The 18,327-nt window shown below is 42.8% G+C and overlaps 1 protein-coding gene across 1 annotated transcript; it reads right to left on the bottom strand.

The window, feature by feature from the left end:
• Positions 1 to 13,449: 13,449 nt before the first annotated feature.
• On the bottom strand, positions 13,450 to 17,634 carry LOC120901043 (uncharacterized protein K02A2.6-like). The gene is made up of 2 exons (XM_040308749.1): positions 16,872 to 17,634; positions 13,450 to 15,833 (listed from the first exon to the last, which is right to left on the bottom strand). Exons 1-2 carry the CDS (start codon positions 17,632 to 17,634, stop codon positions 13,450 to 13,452), a joined length of 3,147 nt encoding a protein of 1,048 aa, XP_040164683.1.
• Positions 17,635 to 18,327: the final 693 nt, after the last annotated feature.

The following is an 18,327-nucleotide window of genomic DNA, read 5'->3' as shown; positions in this document are numbered from 1 at the left end:
AAATTATCTTAAAGATATTTAGGTATAAAAATGAAAATAATATTTCTACATAACACTCGAGTGGATGATTGAATGTTTTCGACCCACTAATGAATCCGATAAGGTGCCGCTAAGTCCTATCATCTTACAACCAGTGGGTCTAAACCCCAAAGTCCACTATACGCGCGCGTGTCTCGAATCTTTGAAGACTCACATTATTTTTTTTAATTTTAATCTAAATTATCTTATTTTTTCAAAATAGCTGTTAAACAAAAACAAATTAAAAAATACACCATCATCATCAAGTAGATAAATGCGGTTATGATTAAATACTATTACACAATACAAACAAGCAAGCACTTCTAGAAGTATACATTCTACATTACACTATACTACTATACTAAAACACTTCACGACCACATTACTAAATAACCTGCTTCACATACAGTGCACATTCCTTTTTTCAATTTCCCAGACTTGTGGCGTTAACAACTTTTCTTGGCATCGAATTATACATTCGAATTCCCTTATAGTATAAGGAGTTCTGAGCTCTTAATGAAAGGTAGCTTGGTGTTCTCGGTTCATTTGATCTACGAGTAGGGTAACAATGGACATCCGTTCCTAGAACTATTTGTTCCCCGAGATATCTTGGTAACATTCCATTCAATATTTTATGTATGAAAATCATTGTTTGATATATTATTCTTTGTTTTACTGACATCCATTGCAGGATGTCAAGCATAACGTTAGAAGAAGTTCTTGAACCAAGACCCAAAATCACCCTCATAATTTTGTTTTGGATACGTTGTAATCTTTGTATCTGTGTTGTTGTTTATTGCCAAGAAAAAGAATAGAAGCACAAAAATCGAAATGTGGTGAAATAAGCGATGTGTAAAGTTGCAGTTTACCAAAAAAGTTTAAATCTTTGCTAAGCCTGCTAATGACACCACTTTTTTTTGCTACTTTCGCTATGACATTATCTATGTGGAGCCCAAACGTTAATTTATTGTCAATTATAATCCCTAAATATTTTAGTTCAGAAGTATTGTCTATTTGTTTATGATTTATTGAAATACACAGCTATTCTTGATTATTTTTGTTTGATATGATCATGTATTTGGTTTTATTAATGTTTAGAGTCAGTTTTTTATATTTTAGCCAGCCATCTAAAACATTAAGTTCTAGATTTAATAGAGTCTCTGCTTGTTTTAAATTAGGTTTTGCGATGAATAATACTGTATCATCGGCAAACAGATTTACTTCACAATAATGCAATATTTTCTTTATGTCGTTAATATACATGATAAACAAGATTGGCCCTAAAACACTTCCTTGTGGAACTCCCAGGGTGTTTTCTAGTGGATCTGAAGAACTATTTAAAAAAGAGGTAATTTGCGTTCTTCCATCGAGATAATCTGTAAACCATTTTAGAGGAACTCCTTGAATACCAAAAGATTGCAGGGTGTCCAATAATAAAGGTCTCGCTATAGTTTCAAACGCACGTTTGAGATCCAAAAACACTGCAAGCACCTCATATTTTTGTTCTATAAAACCTTTCCATTTAGACAATACAAGATTAAGTGCAGTTTCACAGGAATGTCCTTCTCTGTATCCAGATTGTTCTGGTATCAATAAGCCATGAGTGGAAAGATGATTCATTAGCTGCTCTTTTACCACCAATTCTAATATTTTTTCAAATATATGCAAGATATTAACCTGCCGAAATTCTTCTGCCTTAATAGTACCAGGAACTTTTGGAATAGGAATTATTTTGGATATCTTCCACACTTTTGGAAATATACCAGTTACCAAAGATTCGTTAATTATTGATAAAAGCTGTCCTCCAATGATATCAAAACTATCCTTAATCACTCTTGAATTTATTTTCCCTATAGCCGCTGTATTTTTTAGATTGAAACAAATTGTTTTTAAATCATTCAGGGATATTGTTTTGAAGTTGAACAAATGTCTCGGATCTTCAGTATGTATTAGTTGATTTGGCTTAGGAACCATTTGCATGTTATCATTAATTGATTTTATGCTGGTAATGAAATATTCGTTAAATTTTGTTGCTATAGCAGACTCATTTATTTCAATTAGACCGTCAAACTTTACTACTGATGTGGATTTTTTCTCAGGCTCTATCAAAGATTTTAAGAATTTCCACAACTGTTTACTATTTCCCTTGTTTTTGTTGATTTCCTCATAATTATATTTCTGACGAGTTTTATTTAGTTTTTTGACATATTCATTTCTTATACATGTATAACGATGCCACCATATTTCACAATTAGTAGTAATGAATTTTTTGTACAACCTATCTTGTTTTTGTTTTAGTGATTTACAGGGTTTCACACTTTATCTCAAGACCGCGGGACCCCTTCCCGAATCTGTCTTAGCCAAAGCCAAGATTGCGGTATGATGCTTGAAATCGTTGATGATACCTGAATTTAAAGGATGCAATGCTGAATCTGCGGCACATTACTCGAAACACACTGGTCCGCGCCGAGGACATGCGGTCGAATATTTTTTGACACGGATAACCTTTGTGTACAACAGTGTACTGAAAACAGTGAATTATGTTTTCGTGTTTTTACCAGAAAAGATTATTTAAACAGTTCAAACTACTTTCTTAACACTTGTAAATATTTTAATTAAACAAATATGCATTCAGTCATTTTATTAAATTGTCTTTTTTGGTAAAAAAACGAAAAGGATAATTGAGTGTTTCTAATAGACTGATGTACACAAAGGTTATCCGTGTAAAAAAATATTCGACCTCATGTCCTCGGCGCGGACCAGTGTGTTTCGAGAAATGTGCCGCAGATTCAGCATTGCATCCGATGAATTCCAGCTATCATCAACGTTTTCAAGCATCATACCGCAATCTTGGCTTTGGCTAAGACAGATTCGGGAAGGGGTCCCGCGCTCTTGAGATAAAGTGTGAAACCCTGTAAGTTCACGCGAATACCATCTATTTGTTTTCGTAGACTTAATCATTGTGTCTTCGGTTAGTTTATCAATCGCTAATTCCATTATGTTTTGTAATCCACTAGCACTTTCTTCAATCCCTACAAAGTTTGATTGTTCCAGTGCTGTTGAAACTAACTGACAAATCCCTTGCGGCGAATAGTTCTTCCAGCTAATAATTAACTTTTTGTCCATATTTTTTTTATTTTCATTATTTTTATGCTAATTGTTTCATGATCGGAGATTTTTAAAGATGGTTCAGTTTGTACTACAATTGAATCAATGTTACTATAAACGTGATCAATTAAAGTTCTCGAGCGATTGGTGATTCGAGTTGGCTCGTTTACTTTTTGATGCATATTTACTGAACACATTAAATTTTTTAAATTTCTGGATTTTTCTTGATCCAGCCAATTTATGTTAAAATCTCCTACAATTATACATTGTTTAGTCCAATCAATGAAGCTATCCATCCATATTTCTAGTTGCTCAATCAATTTAGTTTCATTAGAACTTGGTGAATGATATATAACACCATATAAAGCTGGAGACATGCCTCGCAAAATATTGACACCCAAAAACCAATTTCCATCAATTGATTCGCTTAGAATTTGTTTAAAAAGAACAGAATCTCTGATATACAGCGCCACACCTCCTGTATGTCTTGAATGAGATAAACAAAAGGAACATCTATATCCAGGAATATAATATTGTTCAAATGCTTCACTTTCTGTGATGTGAGTTTCAGAATTGAAAACTAATAAGGGTTTAATAGTCTCCACAGTTTTTCTTAGCAGAATATAATGTGTAGAAAGACCTGCGACGTTTAAGTAAATTATTTCCCCATTTTTTGGAGTGCTATTCTTTGATTGCTATTGTAAAAGTTTGGACATTTTTTCTAATTCTTTTTTATATATTGGACACTATTTGCTATTGGCTGCATGGTTTGTATCTAGCTTGGCATTATTTTTTAAATTTTCACTTTCACAATTTATACACCTGAAGCATAATGATTTGCACGTTACTGTTAGGTGGTTTTCTCCACATTTTGAACATGTTTCTTCATTTTTGCAAAATGTTTTGGTGTGTCCATATTGTGAGCATTTGAAGCACCGTAATATTCTTATAGAACGGACCAGACGACAATCAGCAAACCCAATACGTATAGTTTTTAGGGTGTTTAGCATAGTGAATGATTTTTCATCTACATCAATAAAAACATTAAACTTTTCATACTTCAAATTTTTATTTTCGTACCTGCCAGCAACTTTGATTTGTACCTATGGTATCATAAAATTCTGCTTTTTTAAAAAGTTGATAATTTCTTCATCAGAGTAATTTTCATTCATGCCCATTACTTTCATTCTAATCAATGGATTAGATGTTGAATATTCCGCTCCAAGATCCGCTTCAATGTCTTTACGTAATTTTTCTTTGTTAGTATTTAGTGGACATTGTACCATAATTTGACCCCCAGTACCATTTCGAAAATCTGAGAAATTGTACTTAATAGGGTCCAGTTTGGCTCGCAAATATGCTCTGGTTACATTGCATGATTGAATTTTATGAGGAATGATTACAAATTGGTTTTTTATTCTTTTATTTAATTCTACAGTATCAAAGTCACATATTTTGTTGAGTGCATTGTGTTCACCTGAGTCAATTTTATTATCTAAGGCATGATCATTATATTTTGCCATGATTGTTTTATTTTTTCTGACCACTTTAGACCAAGTCATTTCATCTTCGATTACATTCTTCTTCTCCTCAACCAGATTGCAAGATAATGATGAGTTGTGATACGCCATTTATTGATCAAACCAATGAAGCTGTGGAGCCTTCATTTTTTTTTCTATGGATATTCAATTTACCAGTCGTTTAAGCTTAATCTGTGGCGCTTGGGTAGTATGCCGTATGTCTACAAGTGGACAGATTATTAGCGAAAAGGGCCCCTGGAAAGATGGTCGTTAGGGCTCCGTGGCTGGAGAACCATTTGCATCTCCCCTCCCCCCATGACGGCAATCATTTTAGGGCCTGTGACTAATGATCGTAGGGGTCCCATGGCCACCCCTCCTCCCCCCCATCCGCCGGCAAGTTAAGTATACCGTTCAATCTTCCAACAGCTGTGTGCCAGTACCCCCTGCTCCCGGTCATCAGTTACCATTGACAGGGGCCTCAATTCGTCTTTCCGCCTTTCATGAACACCTTCCTTTCTTTGACCGATTGATCATAACATTCCGGAAGAAAACACATTTGGCGAAAGTGTTGCACACACACGCACGCTCACACCCACGCGCAGATGGCTCAGGATATCTATATAATCTACAGCATACGAAAGCAAAAGCTTAGGATAACAAAGTTATGCTTAATGCTTAACACGTTCAGCACGATGACATGTCCCAGGGACTACCAGTGAACTTTCCAGCATACTGGTTTCACAATCAACTTCTAGATACCGGCGGAATGAAAGTTGATGAAAATCAGCGCCGGGCTGAATGTGTTATTGCGAATTAGGGTTCTGCGCGTTGCACAGCAAACCCTCTATCGTGCGCTAGCGATTCCGTAGTTATTTTTACATTGCAGCAACTGAACTTATTGCGCTTTTTTTGGTTTGATTTACTTTGACGTTTGACGTTTAATTGTTCGGCCGCATTTCCGTCGTGCTCCGTGATTTTTCAATAATTCTCTTGTGTTTTCTGCGTCGCATCGCATTGTTGCCTTTTCTACGGACTATTAAACTGTTTAACATCATCGCTCCGTCTTAGCGAATTGTTTAGTTGCATCACAACTGTGGTTTCCTGCTGTTTTTTCCTGCTCGGCTTAGCAGTGTTGTGCTGTGATTACGCGTGATTTCGCGATGGCGGCTATTTGCTTCTCGTGTGCTGAACCGCTAGAGGCCACCGGCTGCATCATCAGTTGTGCATATTGTGACGCTACGTTCCACCGCGGCTGTTGCAAATTGCCCCCCGAGCTGATTGACGCAGTATTATCCAATGTCGACCTGCACTGGAGCTGCATTGGCTGCACTAACATGCTTAAAAATCCGCGCTGCCGTTCGGTAAAAGAAATAGGCGCCCAGGTCGGTTTCCAAGCCGCCCTCAACTCAGCTGTAGCAGCTATTGGCAAGCTCATTGAGCCTATTGTCGCCGAAGTTCGCAGTGGTTTTACCCTCCTTCAAACTGCATCCACGCCTCACAATCGGAACTCTGATCCTCGACCAGCTACTGGTAGAAAGCGGAGGCGTATAATCGAGGATTCGGCATCTCCTGGTGTAAACAAAATTGTAAACAGTCGCGGTAACATCCTTTGTGCCGCGTCATCGCCAAACGCATACACCAACACCACGATTGCCGTCCAGCCGGCACCTACACAACCGCATGAACTGGTGGGAACCGATCCGTTATCATCACCGCTTCAAGCTGCACCTCGTGAGCCATTCACAGATAGGATCTGGATCCGCCTATCCCGCATATCAACGGCCGTCACTGTGGAACAAGTGGTCGCTTCTGTAAAGCGTCGCTTAGCCACCGATGACGTTATAGCGTATTGCCTGCTGAGAAGAGGGGTTAGTGTGGACAGCATGAATTGGCTTTCATTCAAAGTGAGGGTCCCGGCTATCCTTCGAGATGCGGCACTCACACCATCCACCTGGCCCGTCGGTATCGGTGTACGTGAGTTTTTTCAATCCCGTCAACACGACCACCAAACCTCATCTCCTATAGCCACCCGAAACCGCTTTACTACACGCACACCAGCTACTAGTACTGAACACCGCTACACCACACGCACACCAACAACGACTCACCGTTTAGCCGCACGCACGTCTACTCCACCTGATCCTGAAACAACATCATCACAACAGTGTCACCCACCGGTGAATGATACCTTGGAAGCACCCAACTCAACACTTGTTTCTAGACCGCCCCAAAACCACCGTGCTTCATCTCCGCACCTACACCAGTCTACAATCGATCGCTTTTTTCTCAACTAGACGAAGTTCCGCTCATTGCACGCAACAAACACGCCAAGCCTCATGCTCTGACAACGCAGCTCAATTGACTTACCGTTTACCCGCTTTATCCAACCGCCACAATGACAACGCTACCTCTGAGTATTTAAGCTGCTATTATCAAAACGTTAGAGGTTTGCGTACTAAAACAAAAGAATTTCACTTAGCTGTATCGGAGGCTGACTTCGATCTCATCGCACTCACGGAAACTTGGCTTGTTGACAACATTCCATCTGCTCTTCTCTTCAACAACAACTTCTCCGCTGTGATCGCTCTCTCAGCGGCTCTAGCTCTCGCGGTGGTGGTGTTTTGCTAGCCGTTTCTAACGCATACGAGTCGATAGAATTACCTTCCCGTGATCGTTCTCTCGAGTATATTTGTGTGCGCGTCGCCTGTAATAACGCACATCTGTACGTCATGGTAGTATACATTCCACCGCAGCTTAGCTCCGAGATATCGACTCTTCGCTCTCTACATGATTGTATCAGCAGCTTCACTCTCACACTGAAGCCTTCGGATCTGCTGTTTGTTATTGGCGATTTCAATCAGCCTAGCATAAGCTGGTCCACAGCTGATCCTTCGTCCTCGCCAGCATACTCATCAATCACGCACTATGAACCAACTGCGCGCTCACTGGCCAACAACACCTTTGTGGATGGATTTAAATTTAACGGATTAGTGCAACTTAATCACATCAATAATTCGCACGGACGCATGCTTGACCTGCTCTACGCTAACAATGCTGCAGCTAAATTGTGTTCGCCTGTCTTTCCAAGTGTTGTTCCGCTTGTACCTCTTGACTCCTACCATCCGGCGTTAGACTTCAATATACGTATTAACTAGTCGACCCGACACAATTCGACGACTCGACAAAACTTGACGACAACCGCATTTTATCGTTATAACTTTGCTAAAGCTGACTATGTGAAACTGAACGACATGATATCAATGTTTAACAATAGCTTTCATTGTTCCAATTTTATTTCACTTGACGAAGCAGTATGTTCATTCTCGTCCTTCATGCTGCAAGCTTTTGTTGTATGCGTCCCAGTTCAGCGTCCTAAACCTAACCCCCCCTGGGCGGACCGCACACTCAAACGACTCAAACGTGTAAAAAGAGCTGCTTATCGTCACTACCAAACGCGCCGCTGCCAAAGATCTCGCTCGATCTACTTTGACACGCACTCTTTATACTGCAGCTATAACAGATTTCGATATCGCAGATATTTGAGTAAAATTCAACGTAACCTCTGCTGGTGGCCTGACTCGTTTTGGCGCTTCTACAACAGCAAAATAAAATCCACGCATACACCGAAATCCATTACGTACAAAGGAGCAACAAGTGCCAACACTAATGAAATGTGCAATCTCTTCGCGGATCGCTTCGCAGATTGCTTTTCACCGGCCATGAATGATACCGATACCATTGATGCTGCTCTCGTCAACACTCCGGCTGGAGCAATTAACATGAGCACTCCTTTCATCGACAGTGAGATCGTTTTATCTGCCCTAGCGCAACTAAAGCCTTCCTTCGCTCCTGGACCCGACGGAATTCCTTCTACCGTGCTGAAACGCTGTCAAACGACAGTAGCACCTATCCTTGCAAAATTGTTCAATGCATCGCTAGCCAATGGCTACTTTCCTAAAGCATGGAGGAAATCTTGGATGGTTCCTATTTACAAAAAGGGCGACAGGACAGATGCCATCAACTACCGGGGTATTACATCCTTGTGTGCCATTGCCAAGGTGTTCGAACTAGTGATATACAAAAATCTGCTACATGCATGCCGCAGCTATCTAAGTCCGTATCAACATGGATTCGTGCCAAAAAAGTCGACTACCACGAACCTGGTTGAATTTGTAACCTATTGCACTAGTCAAATTGATGCCGGAGCTCAAGTCGATGCAATTTATACCGATCTAAAAGCAGCATTCGACTCTCTTCCGCACGCAATTCTTCTCGCTAAACTCGATAAGCTAGGAGTTCCCAGCCCGCTCGTACAGTGGCTTAAGTCGTACCTAATTAATCGCACATACATCGTCAAAATCGATAAGCACATGTCCAAAGAAATAGCCAGCAGCTCGGGTGTGCCACAAGGAAGCAATATTGGCCCGCTTCTCTTCATATTGTTTATCAACGATGTTACCCTCGCTTTACCTCCCGACAGTATCAGTCTGTTTGCCGACGACGCAAAAATTTTTGCGCCTATTCACAACACAGGTGATTGTACATTCCTGCAAGACTGCATCGAAATTTTCTGTTCGTGGTGCAAGCGTAATGGACTGACTATCTGCATCGAGAAATGCTACTGTGTGTCTTTTAGTCGATGCAGGAGCCCAGTGACTGGGACCTACTTCATGGACGGCACTGCAGTTAATCGACATAATCATGCCAAAAACCTGGGCGTTCTGCTTGACTCTAGTTTGAACTTTAAACAGCATATTGATGACGTTGTAGCTAGAGGAAATCAATTACTTGGCGTGGTTATCCGGACAACTAATGAATTCCGCAACCCCATGTGCATCAAAGCTGTCTACAACTGTATCGTTCGTTCGGTTCTGGAATATTCGTGCGTAGTCTGGAGCCCAACTACCGCTTCTTCAATTGCTCGACTTGAGGCGATTCAACGTAAGCTCACGAGATATGCCCTACGCCTACTTCCCTGGCAGGATCGCAATAATCTTCCTCCGTATGCTGCGCGGTGCCGTCTTCTAGGCCTTGAACCTCTTTCGGTTAGAAGACGCAATGCACAGTGTTCTTTCATCGCTGGATTGCTAAATGGCTCTATCGACTCATCGCCATTGTTGCATCGAGTCGATATCTATGCACCATCCCGAACACTTAGGTCTAGAGAAACTCTACGGCTCGCTCAACCCCGTTCCAGTGCTGGTCGGTCAGACTCTATGTTCCGCATGTCGGCTGTCTTCAACACTGTCTCGGATTGCTTCGACTTCGACATCTCAACTCAGTGCTTCAAGGAACGTCTCCGGCTTTTGCCGTGGCCGCAGTGAATTGCGATGCAAATCTGGTTTTTGCTATGTATTTTTTTTTTATTGAACTGTTACATCTTAATTAGGCCATACGGCCCGTTGAAGATTCATAAATAATAATAATAATAATAATTTGTGAAAATGCAACTTCATCGCCGCAATGTTTGTTAACGGCATTTTTAGGCGCCACAACAGCTCGCGAGCATTGACCACACGCGTGATAGAGATAGCGCTATAGAGGGAAAAAGCACGGACGACGGCTGACAGCGATTGGCCGTCTGACGCTCTAGCACATACAAACCTTCGGCAGCGCGCTCAGGCGAGGGGTATGAGGCGGAGCCAGGGACGGGTAGCTCGACGAGCTGCTTGACAAATTTGCCGTTGGAGGGAAAAAGAAGGCATGATAAAATTCTCCGAACGCCTTGATTTCTTCCGTCGCTTTGCGCAGCGGGTTTCCTGCGCTGGAAACTGCTCGAATTTGCGCAGCGGGCCTGCGCTGGAAACTGCTCGAATTTGCGCAGCGGGATGTTGCGCTCCGTGTTATGTTCTGTGGAGTCCTGGCGTCACAAAGGGGGTCAAGTTTTGGTGGTAAAGATGAATTTTTCATCTCAAATGCAGAATGCGCGATTGACTCGGAGCATGTCAACGGATACATCAAAAAGAAACGTGGGGAAGCAGTTGGCTGCTTCTGGAATACCAACACTACGCGCTTTAATGGCCGCTGGGAACGCTGGCTCCGTAGTCTCCAAGACAGTGGAAAACTTACAGCGGGCGCTAGCAGCAGAGAAAGAGGAGAAGATGAAGCTCATCGTGCTTTTACAGGAACTACAAGCTCAAATTAGCATTATGATGAAAGAATCTCGAGAGACCAAGGAAGAGGCACGTCGTGATAAAGAAGAAGCCATCAGACATCGTGAGGAGTACCGGCGTGACATGGCACTAATCCGTGAGGAGAATACAAAACTCCTAGCCCAATTAATGGCAATGAAGGCAGTTACAACAACTGCAGAGAGCATTCCTTCCGCTTCCTTATCGAAGAGGCAGCAATCTTCTCCGCAGCCTTCTATGGCATCGGTAGTGGCAATTGGAGACACAGCGTCTACATCTCGCCAGGCGACGCTGACTCGAAGACAGTATAGGAGGTCACCAATTCCTAATTTCGTGGAATCATATGGATAGATGGATAGCATGCGGCTAAACTCGCAAACGACGCTTAGCAGTGAGCTCATCTTGGACTCGCTATCGACAAACATTACGGAGTTCGTGTACGACGTAGATAAAGGTCATTCTTTTAATGCATGGTTTTCATGGTATGCAGATCTATTTGAGAAAGATGCCGAAAAACTTGACGACAGTGCGAAGGTTAGACTTCTCCTACGAAAACTTAACCCAGCAGCGCACGAACGGTACACGTCTTTCATCCTACCAAAGCTGTCAAAAGATTTCTCTTTCGACGAGACGGTTGCTAAACTCAAAACCATTTTTGGTAGTGCAGTATCCACATTTAATCGACGGTATCAATGTCTCCAAACAATTAAAGAAGAAAGCGAAGATTATATTACATACTCGTGCAGAGTAAACAAAGCATGTGTCGATTTCAAGCTGCAAGAGCTGAAAGAGGAACAGTTCAAATCCCTCATCTTCGTTTGTGGACTCAAATCACAGAAAGATGCAGACATTCGAATGCGCCTTTTGTCCAAAATCAATGAGACACAAGACATTACATTGGAGAAAATAGTAGAAGAGTGCACAAGTTTGATGAACTTAAAAAGGGACACTTCGCTTATCGAATCATCTATTATTACTCCAGTCGCAACATCACAAGCAGTACGGAAAAATGATTCTCAAAGTTACTATCGCACGGCGGGAAAGCACGGTGAAAAAAGATCAGCGACACCAAAATGTTGGTCATGTGGAGGAATGCATTTTTCCAATTTATGCGAATACAAACAACACAAATGCAATGATTGCGGGCGGACAGGACACAAGGAAGGTTATTGTGCATGTTTTTCGGCAAAATTACCCGTCAAACCACAGCAACAGCGAACATCTAATATAGTTACCGTCAATGCATTGAACCGAGGTCGGCGTTACGTGGAAACTATCATCAACGGAGTTCCAGTCATGTTACAACTAGATTCTGGGTCTGACATCACCATAATATCCCAGCAAAACTGGAAGAACATCGGAACACCATCGACAGCACCACCTGACTGCCAAGTTAAAACAGCTTCCGGGGATTAGTTTAGAGAGTCAAGACATCAAGAGTTTAGACATCGAAGCAATGTTTCGTGCTACATTCATTCTCAACGGAACACAAAAAGAAGGTAAATGTTATGTGTTTCGCGCTAACATACCCTTGAATGTTTTAGGTGCTGACCTGATGGATGAATTTGGACTATGGGACATACCTTTCTCAACATTATGCAACAAGGTTGAGCAACAGCCAGATCAGCAGGTCTATGAACTGAAAGCAAATTTTCCCGAAGTTTTCGCTGATCGCATGGGTCTTTGCTCAAAAACACAAGTTCATCTTACTTTGAAGCCGAATGTTCAGCCCGTTTTTAGACCAAAAAGACCAGTGTCATACAACATGGAGGCTGTAGTTGAAGACGAATTGAAACGATTGGAGCGGTTGGGCATTATCACCCCTGTTACGTACACAGAGTGGGCAGCGCCCATAGTAGTTGTAAAAAAGGCAGATCGCTCAGTACGAATTTGCGCCGATTTTTCAACTGGCCTTAATAATGCTCTCGAATCAAACAATTATCCCCTACCTCTGCCGGAGGATATTTTCAAGCGAATGTCAAATTGTATTCTATTTAGTCATCTAGACTTATCCGATGCATACTTTCAAGTACAAGTTGACGAAGAAAGCAGTAAGCTTATTACTATAAACACGCACAAAGGGTTGTATCGATTCAATCGCCTTTCTCCAGGTGTAAAATGTGCTCCAGGCGCTTTCCAACAAATAATGGACACTATGCTTAGTGGACTCCCTCATGTGGCACCGTATCTAGACGATATTTTAGTAGGAGGAGCCACCCACGAAGAGCATAAACGCAACCTCAATCATGTATTGCATCGTTTGAAAGAGTACGGGTTTACGGTCAAATTCGAGAAATGCAAGTTTTTCATGCATCAAGTAAAGTATTTGGGCCAACTTCTTGATAACGATGGAATTAGACCGGATCCAGAAAAAGTGGAAGCGATAGTGAACATGCCTCCGCCTTATGACATTCCCACATTAAGATCGTACCTGGGTGCAATAAACTTGTTCTGTATTTACTGTTGTGAGTTCACTGGTTTATTAGAAAAAATACTTCGGGTTTACACAATTCGTTTTATACGCGATAACAATAGCAATCGGAGAGAAAAGAAAGAGTCCAAAAAACGCGGACGCAAGCGGCGTGGTCTGCTTGGATGACAGCTGTTGACGTCTGTCACTTATCCTGCGTTCACATACATAACATTTCCTCCCTGCTTTAATAAAGATGCTTCTAGGGAGAAAATTTCTTGGGAGGCTGCCGGAGTCTGGTCGAACGACGCAAAGTTGTTGACACGTTACCTGGTGGTTGTGGGCTGGAAGGTGGTATTGAGAAGGTCTCATCCTCCAAATCGTTATCAGCTGTTACGACCTGCTCTGGTTCTGCTGGGGCTGACGGTGCTGCGTGGCCATAGAAACGAAGCCTTCTAGTAGCGGTACTTGAAGATACAGCTAGTGGTGTCGATGTGGTAGTCGTTGCAACCGGTGGTGCGTTTGCAGCTGAAGAACTTTCTTCTTCATCGTTGGTCTTATTTTCAAACCGTCGAATTTGATCAATGTGCCGTTTCAAATGTTGACCGTTGTACAACACATCGTAATGTAGGTCTCCCAATCGGGCGAAGATGGTAGCCGGAATCCACTTGTCCATGCGCGTGTTGCCTGATAGTACGTAGACGGACTGTCCAGGTGGCAAAGTTCGAAACGCAGGCCGGAACTGGGCTTTTTGTCTTTCGGAGACACTGGCGTGAACAGCTTGTGGTCTCACGAGGTCGAGTCGAGTACGAATGTTTCGTCCAAGAAACAGTTTGGCTGGAGAGTCTTTTGTCTCGGCGTGTGGAGTTTTACGGAAATGCTGTAGGAATGTGTTTAAGTTGCGTGTGAGGTTAGCGCTTGTTGTTCCCATAGCTTTGAGACCATTTTTCACCGTTTGAACATAACGTTCGGCTTGTCCATTGGTCGCTGGGTGGTAAGGTGCGGTGAGTTTGTGATATTTGACTCCACTCTTTTGCAGGAACTCTTTAAACTCCTTTGCGGTGAACTGAGTACCGTTATCGGATACTACGGTGATCGGTACTCCATACGTTGCAAAGAGTTCGTCTAGAATTTTAATTGTTGCTGCTGAAGTTATAGTGTTTGTGGGCTTGACTTCGACCCATTTACTAAAAGCGTCAATATGGATGCGCTCCCAGGGAGCACTCGGATACTCCCAGTGATGGCTGTCGAACCTGGGAGGTGTTGGTCCATAACGAGCACATGCGTGACACTCCTTAGCTGTTTTCTCTATATCGGCGTCGATGCCGGGCCAGTAGACATATGATCGGGCTAAGGCTTTCATCCTAACGATGCCGAAGTGTGCCACATGCAAATCGTTAAGAATGGCTTGACGTAGTGTGCTTGGTATGACTACTCGGTGCTCAAAGAGTAAACAGTTGGCTGCGATTGTGTACTTCGATTCGGGTGCTTTGTATCCATATTGTCCGAGGTTTTGACCTTGCTCAAGGTGTTGAAGGATTTTTCCTAGGTGATGATCTTTGCGTGTTTCTCGAGCAATGTGCTCTGCTCTTACTGGCAGTTGTTCGATTTGGACATGCGCAAATTGTTCAAAATCGTCGCCTGAGCTTCTTCCCTCGTCTTTGAATTGGTTGACATTAGAATTGTTCGGAATTCTCGAACAGTAGTCAGCGTTCGTGTTGAGATTTGTAGGCTTGAATACAACATCGAAGTTGAAGTGTGCCAAGTAGTCAGCATAATTCGCCATTCTGCTAATACACAACGTTGGAAGGGATTTCTCGGGGTGTAGAATTTGTGTTAGCGGTTTATGGTCCGTCACTAAAGTAAATTTACGTGCATACAAATAGTGAAAGAACTTTTTCACTGCCCACACGATTGCTAACGCCTCTTTGTCTATCTGCGGATACTTTTGCTCTGTTTTGGACATCGTGCAGCTAGCATAAGCTATGGGGCGTTCCGTTCCGTCAGACAATCGGTGTGATAGTACGGCTCCCAAACCGGTTTTGCTGGCATCCGTGGCTAAGATGACGGGAAGTGTAGGATCGTATTGTACCAAGACTTGCGGTGAGATTAGCGCTTCCTTAATATCTTGGTAGGCTTCATCCGCGTCGTCATTCCATTCGAATGTCTGCGCTGTGAGCAAATCACGTAAGCTACGAGCTCGTGTTGAAAGGTTCGGAATGAACGAACTGTAATAGGTAGCTTTGCCTAAAAATAACTGCAGCTCTTCCGGGGTGTTTGGACGTTGAGCATCACGGATTGCGGCAATGTGTTTGTCGGATTTGTGCAACCCATGGCGATCGATCTTGTGACCAAGACACTCTAACGAAGGAACAGCAAATACACATTTCGCTCGGTTAAGCCGGAGTCCGTTATCTTTCAGTTTCTGAAGTGTACCTTTGAGGGTTTCGAGCAGGTTGTCGAAATTGGCTGCGGCTACGATTATGTCGTCGTAAAAATTGACCACATTGTTTAGGTCTTGCAGAACGCTTTCCATACGCCTTTGCCATATTGCTGGGATATTGGCGGCTCCATACACTGCTCTGGTCGGTCGGATGAGACCATGTGTAACAGTGTTTAGCGTAAGGACGTGCTTGAAATCATCGTCTATAGGAAGGTGGGTGTATGCATCGGTTAAATCGAGATGACAAAAGAAGGCAGCTCCCTTGAGTTTGTTAAAAATGTCCTCGACCTTCGGGATGGGGTGTTCATCGACTATCATACGAGGATTAACAGTCGGTTTGTAATTACCCGTAATTCTGATGTTCCCGTTCTTTTTAACAACGATGTGTGTGGGTGAAGCCCATTCGGAGTAGTCAACTCGTTCGTAAAAGCCTGCTGCAATCTTTTTGTTGATCTCTGCTGCGTAACGTTCTCGCAGAGAAAGTGGCACCTCTCTAGCCTTAGAAAAAATAGGTGTGGCGCCAGGCTTTAGATGTACTTTTGCCGGAGGACCAATTAGCTTTCCAGGGGTATCGCTAAAAACTTCTCGAAAATTTTCCAAAAGATCATTGAGTTTCGATTTTTGAATGGCTGATGGTTCTGTGTCAGTGACTGATTGGACAGAAACATTAGGAGCAAACATGGAATTTATATCGATCTGATCTGAAAACTGCGCGATCCATTCTCTACCGAATAACGGCTCGGATGTTCCCGAAACAACATAAACGTTTAGTTTTCTATTTGCAGACCCCATGGCTACGTTGACTGGCAAACGTCCTAAACAGGTGATGCTGTGACCTGAATAGCTAGAAAACTGTCGTTCGGATGGAAGTAAACGGAATTGTTTTTTAATTGTTTTCAACTTTGCTTCCGAAATAATACCGCATGGGGCTCCTGTGTCAAGCTCCATGTGTAAAGGATGTCCATCGATCGTAACTTCTACCATTTTCTTCCCGGATGGCGAAGTTGTTTGTAGGGCATTTAGCGTTTGTACGTAATCGATGGAGGCTTCTGGGCGGGTGTTTACGGGATTAATAGAATCTTCATCGTGGTTAGTTTTCCGAGATCTACACACTTTAGAAATGTGTCCCTTTTTGTTGCACGTGTTGCAACGGGCATCACGAAAACGACATTGATTTCGAAGGTGGTTTCCACCACAACCATTGCACATACCTGGATTTGTTGTACCTTGTTTTGGTTTACCTTGGGACGTTTCTCGCCGCGTTGACTTGCTGGGCTTCGACGTAGCACGAGATGCAGGTGTCTTCTTTGTCTTCGGCTGCTCGTAACCCAACTTATTCGTTGATTCGACGGACGGCATCCCTGCGTTAACCTCTTGCGCGGTGTTGTGTGTTGCTTCCAGCGTGCTGGCGATCTCACATGCATCTTTAAATGTTACTGGATTCTTTGCGATAATCTCGTCGCAAATACCACGTTCCATTAGTCCGTGTAGCAATTGTTCGATGAGCATGCGGTCCAAGAACTCTCCGTAATCACAATGAGCAGCTCCCTGCTTCAGGCGTAGTGTGAATTGTGCGATGCTTTCTCCTTGCTGCTGCGTAATTTGCCGGAACTTGATGCTTTCGACAAACTTATTGCGCTGTTTGTCAAAATGCGTTTCGAGCGTTTTCCGGAGATCCTTGTACAGAATCTCTTGCGGTAGTTTCGGTGCAATCAGGAACTTTAGCGCGTTGTTTAACTCGGCTCCCATGTGGACTCTCGCGTAATCGGCATACTTTTCGGTAGGGATACCGTTCAGCTGCAGGGCCCATTCCATTCGGTCGAAATAGTCGCAGACGGTCCCTTCGGTGGTGCGATAAGCTGGATGAGAAAATGACGGTGCCCGTGACGTCGAGGGTGTTGCATCTTGGCGTGCTTCCCCTGCCGCTGATCCGATGGCTGTTTTTAGGGCTTCCGCGATCATGTGGGATAGCGCAGCCATAGACGATGGATCTAGTGTCGTCATTTTACAGTAAGTTTTTCTTCTCACAGTGAATCTCTCACAAGGTAATGTACGTTATAGACTGTGGACCGTAAATCCGGAACTTCTGACACCAAATGTTCTGTATTTACTGTTGTGAGTTCACTGGTTTATTAGAAAAAATACTTCGGGTTTACACAATTCGTTTTATACGCGATAACAATAGCAATCGGAGAGAAAAGAAAGAGTCCAAAAAACGCGGACGCAAGCGGCGTGGTCTGCTTGGATGACAGCTGTTGACGTCTGTCACTTATCCTGCGTTCACATACATAACAAAACTACTACGGGAAATACATACGAGAGATGCGTACCCTTCGCCAGCCACTGGACGAACTACTTAAAGAAAGTTCTAGCTTTGAATGGTCCGAAGCATGCCAAATTTCATTTGATCGATTTAAAACCATATTACAATCACCGCTTATGTTGACACACTACAACCCCCGATTAGATATTGTGGTATCAGCAGATGCCTCATATATCGGCATAGGGGCTCGTATAGCACATCGTTTTCCAGACGGGACAGAGAAAGATATTTACCATGCATCACGAAGCTTGACTCCAGCAGAAACGAAATACAGCCAGATCGAAAAAGAAGCATTGGGTCTTGTGTTCGCAGTTACTAAATTTCACAGAATGATTTATGGAAGACAGTTTGTTCTACAAACCGACCACAAGCCC

This window comes from Anopheles arabiensis, chromosome 3, assembly GCF_016920715.1.
Source record: "Anopheles arabiensis isolate DONGOLA chromosome 3, AaraD3, whole genome shotgun sequence".
Lineage (NCBI taxonomy): Eukaryota > Metazoa > Arthropoda > Insecta > Diptera > Culicidae > Anopheles > Anopheles arabiensis.
The sequence above is the reverse complement of the archived record's forward strand: the minus strand, read 5'-3'. Positions and strand labels throughout refer to the sequence as shown.